This window comes from Scyliorhinus canicula, chromosome 1 (genome assembly GCF_902713615.1).
Source record: "Scyliorhinus canicula chromosome 1, sScyCan1.1, whole genome shotgun sequence".
NCBI classification, from domain to species: Eukaryota; Metazoa; Chordata; class Chondrichthyes; order Carcharhiniformes; family Scyliorhinidae; genus Scyliorhinus; species Scyliorhinus canicula.
In genome coordinates this window covers 192,715,162-192,730,864 of record NC_052146.1, presented here as the reverse complement: position 1 = coordinate 192,730,864, position 15,703 = coordinate 192,715,162, and the positions used below count along the sequence as shown (strand labels likewise).

Below are 15,703 nucleotides of genomic sequence, written 5' to 3'. Positions count from 1 at the left end.
CTAAAAGACATTAAGGTGGACAAGTCCCCAGGACCGGATGGGATCTATCCCAGGTTACTGAGGGAAGCGAGGGTTGAAATAGCTGGGGCCTTAACAGACATCTTTGCAGCATCCTTGAGCACGGGTGAGGTCCCAGAGGACTGGAGAATTGCTAACGTTGTCCCTTTGTTTAAGAAGGGTAGCAGGGATAATCCAGGGAATTATAGACCTGTGAACTTGACGTCAGTGGTAGGCAAACTGTTGGAGAAGATACTGAGGGATAGGATCTATTCACATCTGGAAGAAAATAGACTTATCAGGGATAGGCAGCATGGTTTTGTGCAGGGAAGGTCATGTCTTACAAACCTAATAGAATTCTTTGAGGAAGTGACAAAGTTAATTGATGAGGGAAGGGCTGTAGATGTCATATACATGGACTTAAGTAAGGCGTTTGATAAGGTTTCCCATGGCAGGTTGATGCAAAAAGTGAAGTCGTATGGGGTTCAGGGTGTACTGGCTAGATGGATAAAGAACTGGCTGGGCAACAGGAGACAGAGAGTAGTGGTGGAAGGGAGTGTCTCAAAATGGAGAAGGGTGACTAGCGGTGTTCCACAGGGACCCGTGCTCGGACCACTGCTGTTTGTGATCTACATAAATGACCTGGAGGAAGGTATAGGTGGTCTGATTAGCAAGTTTGCAGATGATACTAAGATTGGTTGAGTTGCAGATAGCGAGCAGGACTGTCAGAGAATACAACAAAATATAGATAGATTGGAGAGTTGGGCAGAGAAATGGCAGATGGAGTTCAATCCAGGCAAATGAGAGGTGATGCATTTTGGAAGATCAAATTCAAGAGCAGACTATATGGTCAATGGAAGGGTCTTAGGAAAATTGATGTACAGAGAGATCTGGGAGTTCAGGTCCATTGTACCCTGAAGGTGGCAACGCAGGTCGATAGAGTGGTCAAGAAGGCATACAGCCCCCGGGGGAGGTTTTACTCAGGGAGAGGCAGAGACTACAGGCGGAACTGGGGGCTCTATCCACGAGCAGGGCCGTGGAACAGCTTAGGAAGACGAGGGGAGTGGTGTACGAGCATGGGGAAAAGGCTAGCAGACTGTTAGCGCAGCAACTCAGGAGGAGGGAGGTGGCCAGGGAAATAGGTAGAGTAAGAGACGGGGGGGGGGGGCAAAGTGGAGGACCCGGCAGAATTGAATAAGGTATTCCGGGACTTCTATCGTAAGCTGCATACTTCGGAGCCGCCGGAAGAACCGGAGGGGATGAAAAGGTTTCTGGACGGGTTAACATTCCCAACAGTAGGTGGGGGGCGAGTGGAAGAGCTGGGGGCCCCGATTAGAGTAGAGGAGGTATTGGGGGGCCTTAAGGCCATGCAGTTGGGGAAGTCCCCGGGGCCAGATGGATACCCAGTAGAGTTTTATAGGAAGTTCTCTGAGCTGGTGGGCCCGGTCTTGGCGAGGGTTTTTAATGAGGCAAGGGACAGAGGGACCCTGCCGCCGACAATGTCACAAGCCACCATATCACTGATATTGAAGCGGTGTAAAGACCCGGAGGCGTGCGGGTCCTACAGGCCAATCTCCCTGATTAATGTAGACGCCAAGCTCCTGGCAAAGGTACTGGTGGGTAGAATGGAGGACTGTGTACCGGAGATGATTGGGGAGGATCAAATGGGGTTTGTGAAAGGTAGGCAGCTGGCGGCCAACCTGATAAGATTACTTAATGTGATAATGATGCCCCCAGTGAGTAGGGAGGTGGAGGTAGTGGTGGCAATGGACGCCGACAAGGCCTTTGACCGGGTGGAGTGGGACTATCTATGGGAGGTGCTCGGACGGTTTGGGTTCGGGGAGGGATTGGTGGATTGGATCAAACTATTATATCAGGCCCCGAGGGCCAGCGTCAGGACCAACAGAGAAGTGTCGGAGTATTTTAGGTTGTACCGAGGGACCAGACAGGGCTGCCCGCTCTCCCCGCTGCTGTTTGCGCTGGCCATAGAGCCGCTGGCGATTGCGCTGAGAACCGCAGAGGGTTGGAAGGGGATGGTGAGGGGCGGGGTAGAACATAGGGTCTCTCTTTATGCGGACGTCCTGCTCCTGTATGTGTCGGACCCAGTGGCCGGGATGGGAACTATACCGGGAACGCTGAGGAAGTTCGGCCAGTTCTCAGGATACAAATTAAATACGGTCAAGAGTGAAATGTTTGTGGTCCAGGCAAGGGGCCAGGAGAACAGATTGAGAGGGCTACCGTTTAGGCTGGTTGAGGAAAATTTCCGGTATTTGGGAATCCAGGTGGCACGAGACTGGGGCAGGCTGCATAAATTAAATTTGGCCAGGGTGGTGGAGCAAATGAAGGGAGAGTTTCGGAGATGGGATGCACTCCCGCTGTCGCTGGCAGGGAGGGTGCAGACGGTAAAGATGACAATCCTCCTTCGATTTTTGTTTATTTTTCAGTGCCTCCCGATCTTTATCCTACAGTCCTTCTTCAAAAGAGTTAACGGGCTGATCATGAGCTTTGTCTGGGCAGGAAAATCCCCGCGGGTGAAGAAGGCGATGTTGGAGATGAACCGCAGCGAGGGAGGGCTGGCTTTGCCTAGTCTGATCAATTATTACTGGGCGGCCAACATCGCTATGATAAGGAAGTGGATGGTGGGTACGGGGTCTATTTGGGAGCGGGTGGAGGCGGCTTCGTGCAGGGGCTCCAGCTTGGCAACCCTGGTCACGGCTCCTCTACCGCTGCCGCCGGCCAAGTACACCACCAGCCCGGTAGTGGTGGCGACCCTGTGGATATGGGGCCAGTGGAGGAGGCATGTGGGGGAGATGGGGGCGTCTGTCTGGGCGCCAATCTGCGACAACCATCGGTTTGCCCCCGGGAGTATGGATGGGGGGTTCCGAGTATGGCGGCGGGCAGGGGCGGAAAGGGTGGGTGATATGTTCCTGGAAGGGAGTTTTGCGAGTTTGAGGAGCTTGGAGGAGAAATTAAGGGGAAATTAAGGGGTAAGGGGAAATGATTTTAGATATCTACAGTTGCGGGGCTTTGTTCGTAGACAGGTCCCATCTTTCCCACGCCTCCCGCCAATGGGGATCCTCGACAGAATAGTCTCTAGGATGGAAGAAGGGGAGGACAGAGTCTCGGGTATATATAAGGTGCTCATGAGGGAGGAAGGGTCCCAGACAGAGGAACTGAAACTTAAATGGGAGGAGGAGCTAGGCGGGGAAATGGAGGATGGGCTGTGGGCAGAGGCCCCGAGTAGGGTAAATTCGACCGCGACATGTGCTAGGCTCGGGCTGATTCAATTTAAGGTCGTTCACCGGGCCCATATGACGGTGGCTCGGATGAGCAAATTCTTCGGGATAGAGGACAAATGCGCTAGGTGCGCGGGAGGACCAGCGAACCATGTTCACATGTTTTGGGCATGCCCTAAGCTGAGGGGGTACTGAGAGGGATTTGCAGGGGTCATGTCCCGGGTGCTAAAAACAAGGGTGGTGATGAGTCCAGGGGTGGCAAGTTTTGGGGTTTCGGAGGACCCGGGGGTCCAGGGGGAGAAAGAGGCCGATGTTTTGGCCTTTGCTTCCCCGATAGCCCGGCGACGAATACTATTGGCGTGGAGGGACTCAAAGCCCCCGAAGACTGAGTTGTGGCTTGCGGACATGTCGAGTTTCCTGGGTATGGAGAAAATTAAGTTCGCCTTGAGGGGATCTGTGCAGGGGTTTGCCCGGAGGTGGCAACCATTTATTGACTTCTTTGCGGGAGAGTGAGCATCAGCAGGGGGGGGTAAGAGTAGAGTAGGAGGGAAAATATGGGGGGGGGGTAAGAGTAGAGTAGGAGGGAAAATATGGCGGGTAGTACCGGTGGGAGAGGAGCAGGCTTGTGCAATATGTTATGATTGAAGTATTGAAAGTACATGGATGTTTGCACATGTTTGCTTTCTTTCTGATGATGTCTGTAACTGTTTATAAAGCCAAAAACTACCTCAATAAAATTGTTTATTAAAAAAAAAAGAAGGCATACAGCATGCTTGCCTTCATCGGACGGGGTATTGAGTACAAGAGTTGGCAGGTCATGTTACAGTTGTATAGGACTTTGGTTCGGCCACATTTGGAATACTGTGTGCAGTTCTGGTCGCCACATTACCAGAAGGATGTGGATGCTTTGGAGAGGGTGCAGAGGAGGTTCACCAGGATGTTGCCTGGTATGGAGGGTGCTAGCTATGAAGAAAGGTTGAGTAAATTAGGATTGTTTTCGTTGGAAAGACGGAGGTTGAGGGGGGACCTGATTGAGGTCTACAAAATTATGAGAGGTATGGACAGGGTGGATAGCAACAAGCTTTTCCCAAGAGTGGGGGTGTCAGTTACAAGGGGTCACGATTTCAAGGTGAGAGGGGGAACGTTTAAGGGAGATGTGCGTGGAAAGTTTTTTTACGCAGAGGTGGTGGGTGCCTGGAACGCTTTACCAGCGGAGGTGGTAGAGGCGGGCACGACAGCATCATTTAAGAGGCATCTAGACAGGTATATGAATGGGCGGGAACAGAGAGAAGTAGACCTTGGAAAATAGGAGACAGGTTTAGATAATGGATCTGGATCGGTGCAGGCTGGGAGGGCCGAAGGGCCTGTTCCTGTGCTGTAATTTTCTTTGTTCTTGTTCTTTGAGAGAGTGACACACTGGCAGAGGTGCTGTCTTTGGATGAGATGCTAAATTAAGGCGTCATTTGCCCTTGAGTGGATACAAATGTTCACATGATACAATTTCAAAGAGGATCAGGGTAGCTATCCTCAGTGACTTGGCCAACTTATCCCTCAGTTATCACAAGAAAAATTATGAACTGGTCTTTATCACATGGCAGGATGTTGGAGCCTACTGCGAATAATTATCTGCAGTATTTCCTACATTACTGCAGTGACTAACTTATAATTGGCTTTAATATATTTCTGTTTATTTTCCGATGCCTACAGATTTTCCTGCCAAAAGCATTTTTGAGAGAGATTGAAAGGATGATTACCTCGTTCATATGGGGAGGGAGGAGGCCAGAATTAGAAAGGCGCTACAACAGAGAGGAAGGCAGGGAGGGGTATTGGGTCTTCCGAACCTAATGTATTATTACTGGGTGGCGAATGTGGAGAAGGTACAGAGCTGGGTAGAGGGGTTTACTCCCAGTGGGTCAGAATGGAGAGAGTTTGTGTCAGGGGTCGGGAATGAAGGCGCTAGCAACAGCGTCGCTCCCGACGGCCCCGGGGAAATACTCAGGGAGTCCGGTAGTAATAGCTTTGTTGAGAATTTGGATGCAGTTTCGCCAGCACTTCGGGTTGGGGGCAGAGTCAAGGAAATGCCGATTCAGGGGAACCATAGATTTGAGCCAGGGAACTGAGATGGAAATTTTCAGAGATGGGAGGAGAAAGGAATTAGGACTCTAAAAGATTTGTTTCTTGGGGGTCGGTTTGCAGCATTGAAGTTGCTGGGAGCGAAGTATGGGCTGGAGCAGGGGGAAATATTTAGATACATGCAGGTTCAAGACTTTGTCAGAAAGGAGAAACAGAGCTTCCCAGTAGAGCCGGCCTCCACACTGCTGGAGGAGGCGCTGAAGACAGGAAGACTGGAGAAGGGGGTAGTGTCGGCAGTTTACGGGGCTATTTTGGAAGAGGAGAAGGCACCGCTGGAAGGGGATCAAGGCAAAAAGTGGGAGGAAGAATTGGGAGAGGGTATGGAGTAGGGGTTCTGGTGTGAGGTGCTCCGGAAGGTGAACGCCTCCACCTTGTGCCCGAGGTGTACCCGTGCCCTGGTGTGGCGGGGGGACCTGCTGGAATTCTTGACTCCTGAGAAGGTCAAATTTGAACTGAGGGGGAAGGATGGAGGGGTTCTACAATTCATGGGTGTATGTGTTAATGGTGACTATGGGAGATTCCCGATTCCTTTTTGCTATTTGCTTATGTTAACATGCGGGCTGCTGTTTGGGGGTTTGGTGGGAGGATGGGATTGTTGTTATTGATATGGGGATTGACATTGCATTTGTTACTGATTATTGTTTATTGTTGGTGGGTGTAAATTTGGGAGAAAATGTGAAGAAGGAGAATAAAAATATATATTTTTTTAAAATAAATGATTGGCTGCAAAATGCTTTGAGACAGGGGTTCCGAAACTGGGGTTTGTGAAGGGCTTCCAATGGCTCCACAGAGCTGGGGACCACCATGTGACCAACAAATACCAGTTCCAGCTCAGGAGCAATAGACCAAGTTTAAAAATAATCACAGAAATGAAATAGACCAGAGGCGGAGGCAAGGAGACACTACACCATCTCTCCTTGCCATTGCCAACTATCTGATTGGCCCATTTCAGTTCTGTGAAATGGAGGAGAGGCAGCGGTTGGAGCGAGCCTCCCCAGAGGCAGGCCTGGGGCAGTGTGGCCCACAGGCAGCAGTGGTGAGGAGTGAAAAGAACAGAGAGGTTGCAGCGCCGACAGCATAGGAACGGCATAAGTGAGTACTATTTCTGCGTAGGAAGTTACTGTTGGGGTTTAGCTAGGGTGGTTAATGTGAGGAACCTATGCAGTTGGCAATTGTATTTGTGACTGAACCTCTTCTTAATTCCAGAGGTCACAGGCTCCGATTGCCAACTGTTTTTAATAAAATCTCATCTTGTGCTTCTCTAGTTTTGCTACACAGCAATGGATCTGTGGCTAAAGGAGGACGGCTCAAAGAAGCAGAAAACAATTGATGAAGTAGGAGCACTTCAGGAAATCACTGGCAAGCAAACAAACAATTAGCGGTGTACCAGTTACTGCCCACATCAACTGAAGCAATGGCAGGAAATAAGAAGCAGAGCTTCAACTGGAGTTGTCACTGGGATCATGTGCTCTGGAGCACAGTGACTTGTGTGCTGCAAAATATTATCCAACAGTTTGATGGTACCAGCTAAACTGAGAAGACATTTGGAACAAATCATCCTAAATACAAGAATAAAACACAAGTTTCTTCAGGAGAAAGCTTAATTCACCAATGAGCAATAAATCCATGATGGTAGGGTCTGCCAAGACTGATAACGAGAACGGAACTGAGGTGACCTACAGAGTAAGATACAGCACTGCACATGAAGGAGAAGCCCACACAATTGGCGAAAACTTGATGAAGTCTTGCGCCAAATACATTGTAACGTGCATGCTAGATGAGGCAGTGGGTGGAAAGATTGAGGTGCTACAGTTGTTCATCAAATTCATGATTTTGCTGATGACACAGGGTCAGCTAGTCTCTCGTATTAAATGTTGCGTTGCATATTTATTGCTACTAGAGTCGTCCACGGACGTGCCAGGGCTTGCAATTTGCAAACTATGTCTTCGATGACATTATTGAAGACTTGCTGCCATATGACCCTCTGCAGATAAACGTCACTGGCAAAGCAATATTCAACTGCATCAATACCTTCCTAGAAAGACAAGGGGCGGAATTCTCCGCTCCTGGGAAAAATCGGGAGGACCGTCGTGAACTTGGCCGAGTTTCACGACGGCCTCGGAGGCCGCTCCTCGCCCCCTATTCTCCCCTCCCGGCGGGGCTAGGAGCGGCGCTCCGTAACTCTCGGACGCGGGGGCGTCGCGCCGACAATGACGCGGCCGGCACGCCTAATGACTTCAGCCGCGCATGCGCAGGTAGGCCGGCTCCAACCCGCGCATGCGCGGCTGAAGTCACGACACTGACAACTCGAACTCGCGCATGCGCGGTGGCCATCTTTCCCCTCAGCCGCCCCGCAAGATGTGGCAGCTTGATCTTGCGGGGCGGCGGAGGGGAAATAATGCGTCCGATTGAGATGCCGGCCCAACGATCGCGGGCCCTGTCCCCTCCCGAGCACAGTCGTGGTGCTCATTCCCCACCAGGCCCCCGGCAAGCCCCAAACGGGCATCTCCACACCCGTTTCACGACGGCAGCAACCAGGTGTGGTTGCCGCCGTCGTGAAACAGTCGCGAACGGCAGGCCGCTCGGCCCATCCGGGTCGGAGAATCGCCGGTCGCAATGGTCAGGAAGGCAGGTGTTGTAGAGTGGATCAAAGATGTAGCACCATGTTGCGCGAGCATTCACTGTTAAGATGCTTGCACCTCTAAATATTGTGCTGGATGAGACAGTTAAAATTCTCAACAGCATTAAAGCTCTTATAGTTTTTGATTTCAGCATTATTTTGACACCCCTCTTTTCCTCTATGTGTACATATATATTATATAATATAACGGGTGGGGCAAGTCAAGGGGGGTTAGTACTTTGCTAATAGTTCACCAGTTATATTTGCTGAATATTTAATTATATCGTTTTTAAAATATTTTTATTTGCCTTCTTTTTCATATTTTCTCCCGAATTTACACCACCAACAATAAACAATAATCAGCAACAAATGTCAATCCCCATAACAATAACAATGATCCCATCCTCCCACCAAGCCCCAAACATTAGCCCGTATGTTTACATAAACAAATGACAAAAAGGAACCAGGGATTACCCATAGTCACCTTTAATACACACAGCCCCCCTCCCCCCCCCAATTAATGTTCGGTTATCCAGTTCTTGAAAGTGCATAATGAATAACACTCCTCTGTCCTTCCCCTCAGTTCAAACCTAACCTTCTCAAGAGTCAAGAATTCCAACAGGTCCCCCCGCCACGCCAGGGCACAGGGTGGAGAGGCTGCTCTCCATCCCAGTAGGATCCGCCTTCGGGAGATCAACGAGGCAAAGGCTACGATATCTGCCTCCACACCCGTTTCCAACCCTGGCTGGTCCGACACCCCAAATATGGCCTCCCGGGGACCCGGATCCAGTTACACGTGCATCACCTTGGAGATTACCCTAAACACCTCCTTCCAGTACTCCTCTACCTTTGGACAGGACCAAAACATAGAACATAGAACAGTACAGCACAGAACAGGCCCTTCGGCCCTCGATGTTGTGCCGAGCCATGATCACCCTACTCAAACCCACGTATCCACCCTATACCCCCAACAACCCCCCCCCCCCTAACCTTACTTTTTTTTTAGGACACTACGGGCAATTTAGCATGGCCAATCCACCTAACCCGCACATCTTTGGACTGTGGGAGGAAACCGGAGCACCCGGAGGAAACCCACACACACACGGGGAGGTCGTGCAGACTCCGCACAGACAGTGACCCAGCCGGGAATCGAACCTGGGACCCTGGAGCTGTGAAGCATTTATGCTAACCACCATGCTACCGTGCTGCCCTGAACGTGAACATGTGAACGTGATTCCCCCCCCCCCGCAAACGCTCACACACATCTTCTACTCCTTCAAAGAATCAGCTCATCCTCACCCTCATGAGGTGGGCTCTATATACCATCAGCTGCATCAGCCACAACCTCGCACACGAGGTATTATTCTCCGGAGCACCTCACACCAGACCCCCTCCTTTGTAACCTCTCCCAACTCTTCCTCCCACTTTGCTTTGATCCCTTCCAGTGGTGCCTTATCCTTTTGCAAAATAGCTCCGTACACTGCTGACACTACCCCCTTCTCCAGTCCCCTTGTCGTCAGCACCTCCTCCAGCAATGTGGAGGCCGGTTGCTCCAGGAAGCTTAGTATCTCCTTTCTGGCAAAATCCCGAACCTGCATATATCTAAACATTTCTCCCTGTTCCAGTCTATATTTCGCTTCCAGCTCCCTCAATCCTGCAAACCGACCCCCAAGAAACAAATCTTTTAGTGTCTTAATCCCCTTCTCTTCCCATTTCTGAAAATTTCCATCCCACCTCCCTGACTCCAATCTGTGGTTCCCCCGAATTGGCATTTCCCTTGACCCTGCCCCCAACCCGAAGTGTTGGCAAAACTGCCTCCAGATTTTCAATGAAGCTATTATTACCGGACTCCCTGAGAATTTCTCCAGAGATATCGGAACATAAGAACATAAGAACTAGGAGCAGGAGTAGGCCATCTGGCCCCTCGAGCCTGCTCTGCCATTCAATTAGATCATGGCTCATCTTTTGTGGACACAGCTCCACTTTCCGGCCCGAACACCATAACCCTTAATCCCTTTATTCTTCAAAAAACTATCTATCTTTACCTTAAAAACATGTAATGAAGGAGCCTCAACTGCTTCACTGGGCAAGGAATTCCATAGATTCACAACCCTTTGGGTGAAGCAGTTCCTCCTAAACTCAGTCCTAAATCTACTTCCCCTTATTTTGAGGCTATGTCCCCTAGTTCTGCTGTCACCCGCCAGTGGAAACAACCTGCCCGCATCTATCCTATCTATTCCCTTCATAATTTTTAATGTTTCTATAAGATCCCCCCTCATCATTCTAAATTCCAACGAGTACAGTCCCAGTCTACTCAACCTCTCCTCATAATCCAACCCCTTCAGCTCTGGGATTAACCTAGTGAATCTCCTCTGCACACCCTCCAGCGCCAGTACGTCCTTTCTCAAGTAAGGAGACCAAAACTGAACACAATACTCCAGGTGTGGCCGCACTAACACCTTATACAATTGCAACATAACCTCCCTAGTCTTAAACTCCATCCCTCTAGCAATGAAGGACAAAATTCCATTTGCCTTCTTAATCACCTGTTGCACTTGTAAACCAACCTTCTGTGACTCATGCACTAGCACACCCAAGTCTCTCTGAACAGCGGCATGCTTTAATATTTTATCGTTTAAATAATAATCCCGTTTGCTGTTATTCCTACCAAAATGGATAACCTCACATTTGTCAACATTGTATTCCATCTGCCAGACCCGAGCCCATTCACTTAACCTATCCAAATCCCTCTGCAGACTTCCAGTATCCTCTGCACTTTTCGCTTTACCACTCATCTTAGTGTCATCTGCAAACTTGGACACATTGCCCTTGGTCCCCAACTCCAAATCATCTATGTAGATTGTGAACAATTGTGGGCCCAACACGGATCCCTGAGGGACACCACTGGCTACTGATTGCCAACCAGAGAAACACCCATTTATCCCAACTCTTTGCTTTCTATTAATTAACCAATCCTCTATCCATACTTTACCCTTAATGCCATGCATCTTTATCTTATGCAGCAACCTTTTGTGTGGCACCTTGTCAAAGGCTTTCTGGAAATCCAGATATACCACATCCACCGGCTCCCCGTTATCTACTGCACTGGTAATGTCCTCAAAAAATTCCACTAAATTAGTTAGGCATGACCTGCCTTTTACAAACCCATGCTGCGTCTGCCCAATGGGACAATTTCTATCCCGATGCCTCGCAATTTCTTCCTTGATGATAGATTCCAGCATCTTCCCTACTACCGAAGTTAAGCTCACTGGCCTATAATTTCCTGCTTTCTGCCTACCTCCTTTTTTAAACAGTGGCGTCACGTTTGCTAATTTCCAATCCACCGGGACCACCCCAGAGTCTAGTGAATTTCGGTAAATTATCACTAGTGCATCTGCAATTTCCCTAGCCATCTCTTTTAGCACTCTGGGATGCATTCCATCAGGGCCAGGAGACTTGTCTACCTTTAGCCCCATTAGCTTGCCCATCACTCCCTCCTTAGTGACAACAATCCTCTCAAGGTCCTCACCTGTCATAGCCTCATTTCTATCAGTCGCTGGCATGTTATTTGTGTCTTCCACTGTGAAGACCGACACAAAAAACCTGTTCAGTTCCTCAGCCATTTCCTCATCTCCCATTATTAAAACTCCCTTCTCATCCGCTAAAGGACCAATATTTACCTTAGCCACTCTTTTTTGTCTTATATATTTGTAAAAACCTTTGCTGTCTGTTTTTATATTCTGAGCAAGTTTACTCTCATACTCTATCTTACTCTTCTTTATAGCTTTTTTAGTAGCTTTCTGGTGCCCCCTAAAGATTTCCCAGTCCTCTAATCTCCCAGCAATCTTTGCCACTTTATATGCTTTTTCCTTCAATTTGATACTCTCCCTTATTTCCTTAGATATCCACGGTCGATTTTCCCTCTTTCTTCCGTCCTTCCTTTTTGTTGGTATAAACCTTTGCTGAGCACTGTGAAAAATCGCTTGGAAGGTTCTCCACTGTTCCTCAACTGTTCCACCACAAAGTCTTAGCTCCCAGTCTACCTTAGCTAGTTCTTCTCTCATCCCCTTGTAATCTCCTTTGTTTAAACACAAAACACTAGTATTTGATTTTACTTTCTCACCCTCCATCTGTATTTTAAATTCCACCATATTGTGATCGCTCCTTCCGAGAGGATCCCTAACTATGAGATCATGAATCAATCCTGTCTCATTACACAGGACAAGATCTAGGACCGCTTGTTCCCTCGTAGGTTCCATTACATACTGTTCTAGGAAACTATCACGGATACATTCTATAAACTCCTCCTCAAGGTTGCCTTGACCGACCTGGTTAAACCAATCGACATGTAGATTAAAATCCCCCATGATAACTGCTGTACCATTTCTACATGCATCAGTTACTTCTTTGCATGCAGGATATTGCACAAGGTCAGACAATGAGTCCTCCAGTAAGATTTCACCATTGAGATAATATTAATAATAATCTTCATTAGTGTCACAAATTGGGCAAACAGTTATCTGCACTGGCTTGAACCAAGGAATAGAGGTCAGTAGGGTAAGGAGTGGATGGAAATGTAAATAGCTACTGTAGTAGTACACTCCCATGCCCAGTGTAGGATATCCAGTAAAAGCCCTAACTGCTGCTGCTAGTATGCAGATAAATAAAATTCTCCACTGTCCAACGTCCACATTTTTTTACTGATCCAGGAGGCAGATATTGACACCCCCTGCCCAGAAACATGCTTACAATAGGCCAATGAAAAATTCAGCAGCAGAGGTACAAACAGAGGCCGTGAACAGTGATTTCAATAAGGGTGGAGAATCAAATTCAATTTGTTTTCAAAAAGGAAAAGTGGAAACGTTCCAACACTTTTCCATGGCGAGAGAACCATGAACGCAAATTAAGTTAGCAAAAGAGAAAAGCTTTTTGGCTACAAGTGATTGGAGTTGTTTAATTCAGATTTCAATTAACAGAAGTGCAAAGAGCAAAAGAACAAGAAACATTTTCTCAGCGATTTATGATCAGGAATGCACTGCCTAGTGTAAGTAGATTCAATAGTAAATTTCAAAAGAGAAGTTCATATATATTTGAAAATTGGGAACGTGCAGGGCTTGGGCAAGAGCAGAGAAGAGGAATATTGGACAGCTCCTTCAAAGAGCTGGCAATGACACAATGGCCGGATGGTCTCCTTCTGTGTCACACAATTCTGTGATCAAACGTATTGATTAGACTATCCATTAATTCACTGAGATGAAGACAAATCTGGTGAAATTAAGTGAAAAATGTGTATGTAAATGATTAACAAATGTTCAAATACCAACTTTTACATTTTGAATATGATCGAAGACTCACCTCTTCTGCCATCTTTTTGACCTCCAACATATCATCATCGGTGATCTAAAGGGAAAATAATTATCCTTTTTGAAAAAAAAACTGAAGAAAATTGGAAGTTGCAATGAATGTGCTCACTTCTCAGAAAACATGCACAAACCACACACAATTTTACTGAAGGTTACAGAGCAGGATGATGGAGCACTGGGATGGTGATCAACCCAACTACAGACAACCATATACTCACCAATATTCAATTCGATAAAAGTTGTATTTTGTGCATGTAAAAAAGTAATTTTAGTTACCAAGAAACATTACACAGTCTCTACTGTAAACAAAGACACATTAAGGGCAGCACAGTGACACAGTGGTTAGCTGAGGACCTGGGTTCGATCCAGGCCCCGGGTCACTGTCCGTGTGGAGTTTGCACATTCTCCCCGTGCCTGAGTGGGGTTCACCCCCACAACCTAAAGATGTGCAGGGTTGGTAGATTGGCCACACTAAATTGCCCCATAATTGGAAAAATAAAACACAAAATTGTTTTTTAAAGTATAAAAAAAAGACACATTGTGAGGCTGGCATTCAGTCACAGGGACTAGACATTTTAGGTGGAATCGGATAGCTCCTCCCATTGGTGGGGTCTTCCAATCCCGCCAAAGTCAATGGAGTTTTAAACAGCTCACTGCATTTTCCAGCCCTTCCGTAACCACGCCATAAAATTCTACCCTTTAAGTCATTGGAATCTTTTGTGTCAATGGTGGCTTAGTGGGTAGAACTTCCACCTTGAAGTCAGAACATCTTGGGTTTGGGTCCCACTCCAGAGATTGGAACACAAACACTAGGCAGAGTTCCCTGCACTGTCAAGGGGGCAATTTTAAAAATAAAAATGTTAAACCATGGCACATTTGTTTTTTTTTTAAATAATTTTTATTGGAATTTTTTACAGAAAATATAACAAAAAGTATAGCCAAAAGCAGTAATATGCAACTACCAGCCCCATAACATCCACAATTCCCCCCATACCGTAACATCACATGTATCACATTCCCCCACCCCCCCCCCAAACAAGAGAACTTAACCATAAATTAAAATTAGATAAATCAAATTTAAATAAAATAAGCTAACATAATCAACGTCCCCCCCCCCCCCCCCCCCCAACCCCCCCGGGTTGCTGCTGGTACTGTCCCAGTACCCTATCGTTGAGCCAGAAAGTCGAGGAAAGGTTGCCACCGTTTAAAGAACCCTTGCACCGATCCTCTCAGGGCGAATTTAACCTTCTCAAGCTTAATGAAGCCCGCCATGTAATTGATCCAGGTCTCCACGCTTGGGGGCCTCGCGTCCTTCCACTGTAGCAAAATCCTTCGCCGGGCTACTAGGGACGCAAAGGCCAGCACACCGGCCTCTTTCGCCTCCTGCACTCCCGGCTCTACCCCAACCCCAAAGATCGCGAGTCCCCATCCTGGCTTGACCCTGGATCCCACCACCCTTGACACCGTCCTCGCCACCCCTTCCAGAACTCCTCCAATGCCGGGCATGCCCAGAACATATGGGCATGGTTCGCTGGACTCCCCGAGCACCTGGCACACCTATCTTCACCCCCAAAGAACCTACTCATCCTCGTCCCAGTCATGTGGGCCCTATGCAGCACCTTGAATTGGATGAGGCTAAGCCGCCCACACGAGGAGGAAGAATTTACCCTCTCCAGGGCATCAGCCCATGTCCCGTCTTCGATCTGTTCCCCCAGTTCCCCCTCCCACTTCGTTTTCAGCTCCTCTACTGACGCCTCTTCCTTCTCCTGCATAAGCTTGTAGATATCGGATATCTTCCCCTCCCGGACCCAGACCCCCGAGAGCACCCTGTCACTCACCCCCTTCGCGGGGAGCGCAGGGAATCCCTCCACCTGCCGTCTAGCAAATGCCTTTACCTGCAGATATCTAAACATGTTTCCCGGCGGGAGCCCAAATTTCTCTTCCAACTCCCCCAGTCTCGCAAACCTTCCGTCGATAAACAGGTCCTTCAGCTGTCTAATGCCCGCTCTATACCATCCCCGAAATCCCCCATCCATGTTCCCCGGGACGAACCTATGGTTCACCCTTAACGGAGCCTCCATCGAGCCCCCCACTTCTCCCCTATGTCGCCTCCACTGCCCCCAAATCTTGAGGGTAGCCGCCACCACCGGACTCGTGGTATACCTCGTGGGAGGGAGCGGCCACGGCGCCGTTACCAGGGCCCCCAGGCTTGTATCCCCACAGGACGCTCTCTCCATCCGTTTCCATGCTGCCCCCTCCCCCTCCATCACCCACTTATGCACCATCGACACGTTGGCCGCCCAGTAGTACCCCGAGAGGTTGGGCAACGCCAGCCCCCCCCCCCCCCATCCCTA

The 15,703-nt window shown here is 48.6% G+C and overlaps 1 protein-coding gene across 2 annotated transcripts in view; it reads right to left on the bottom strand.

Moving 5' to 3' along the window:
* Window positions 1–15,703, bottom strand: part of mthfd1l (methylenetetrahydrofolate dehydrogenase (NADP+ dependent) 1 like) — a 218,083-nt gene that overhangs the window by 182,765 nt on the left and 19,615 nt on the right. For both annotated transcript variants that reach the window (XM_038805377.1, XM_038805387.1), the window contains exon 3: window positions 13,342–13,386. In XM_038805377.1, coding sequence (XP_038661305.1) covers window positions 13,342–13,386 — 45 coding nt within the window. The remainder of the gene's footprint in view (window positions 1–13,341; window positions 13,387–15,703) is intronic.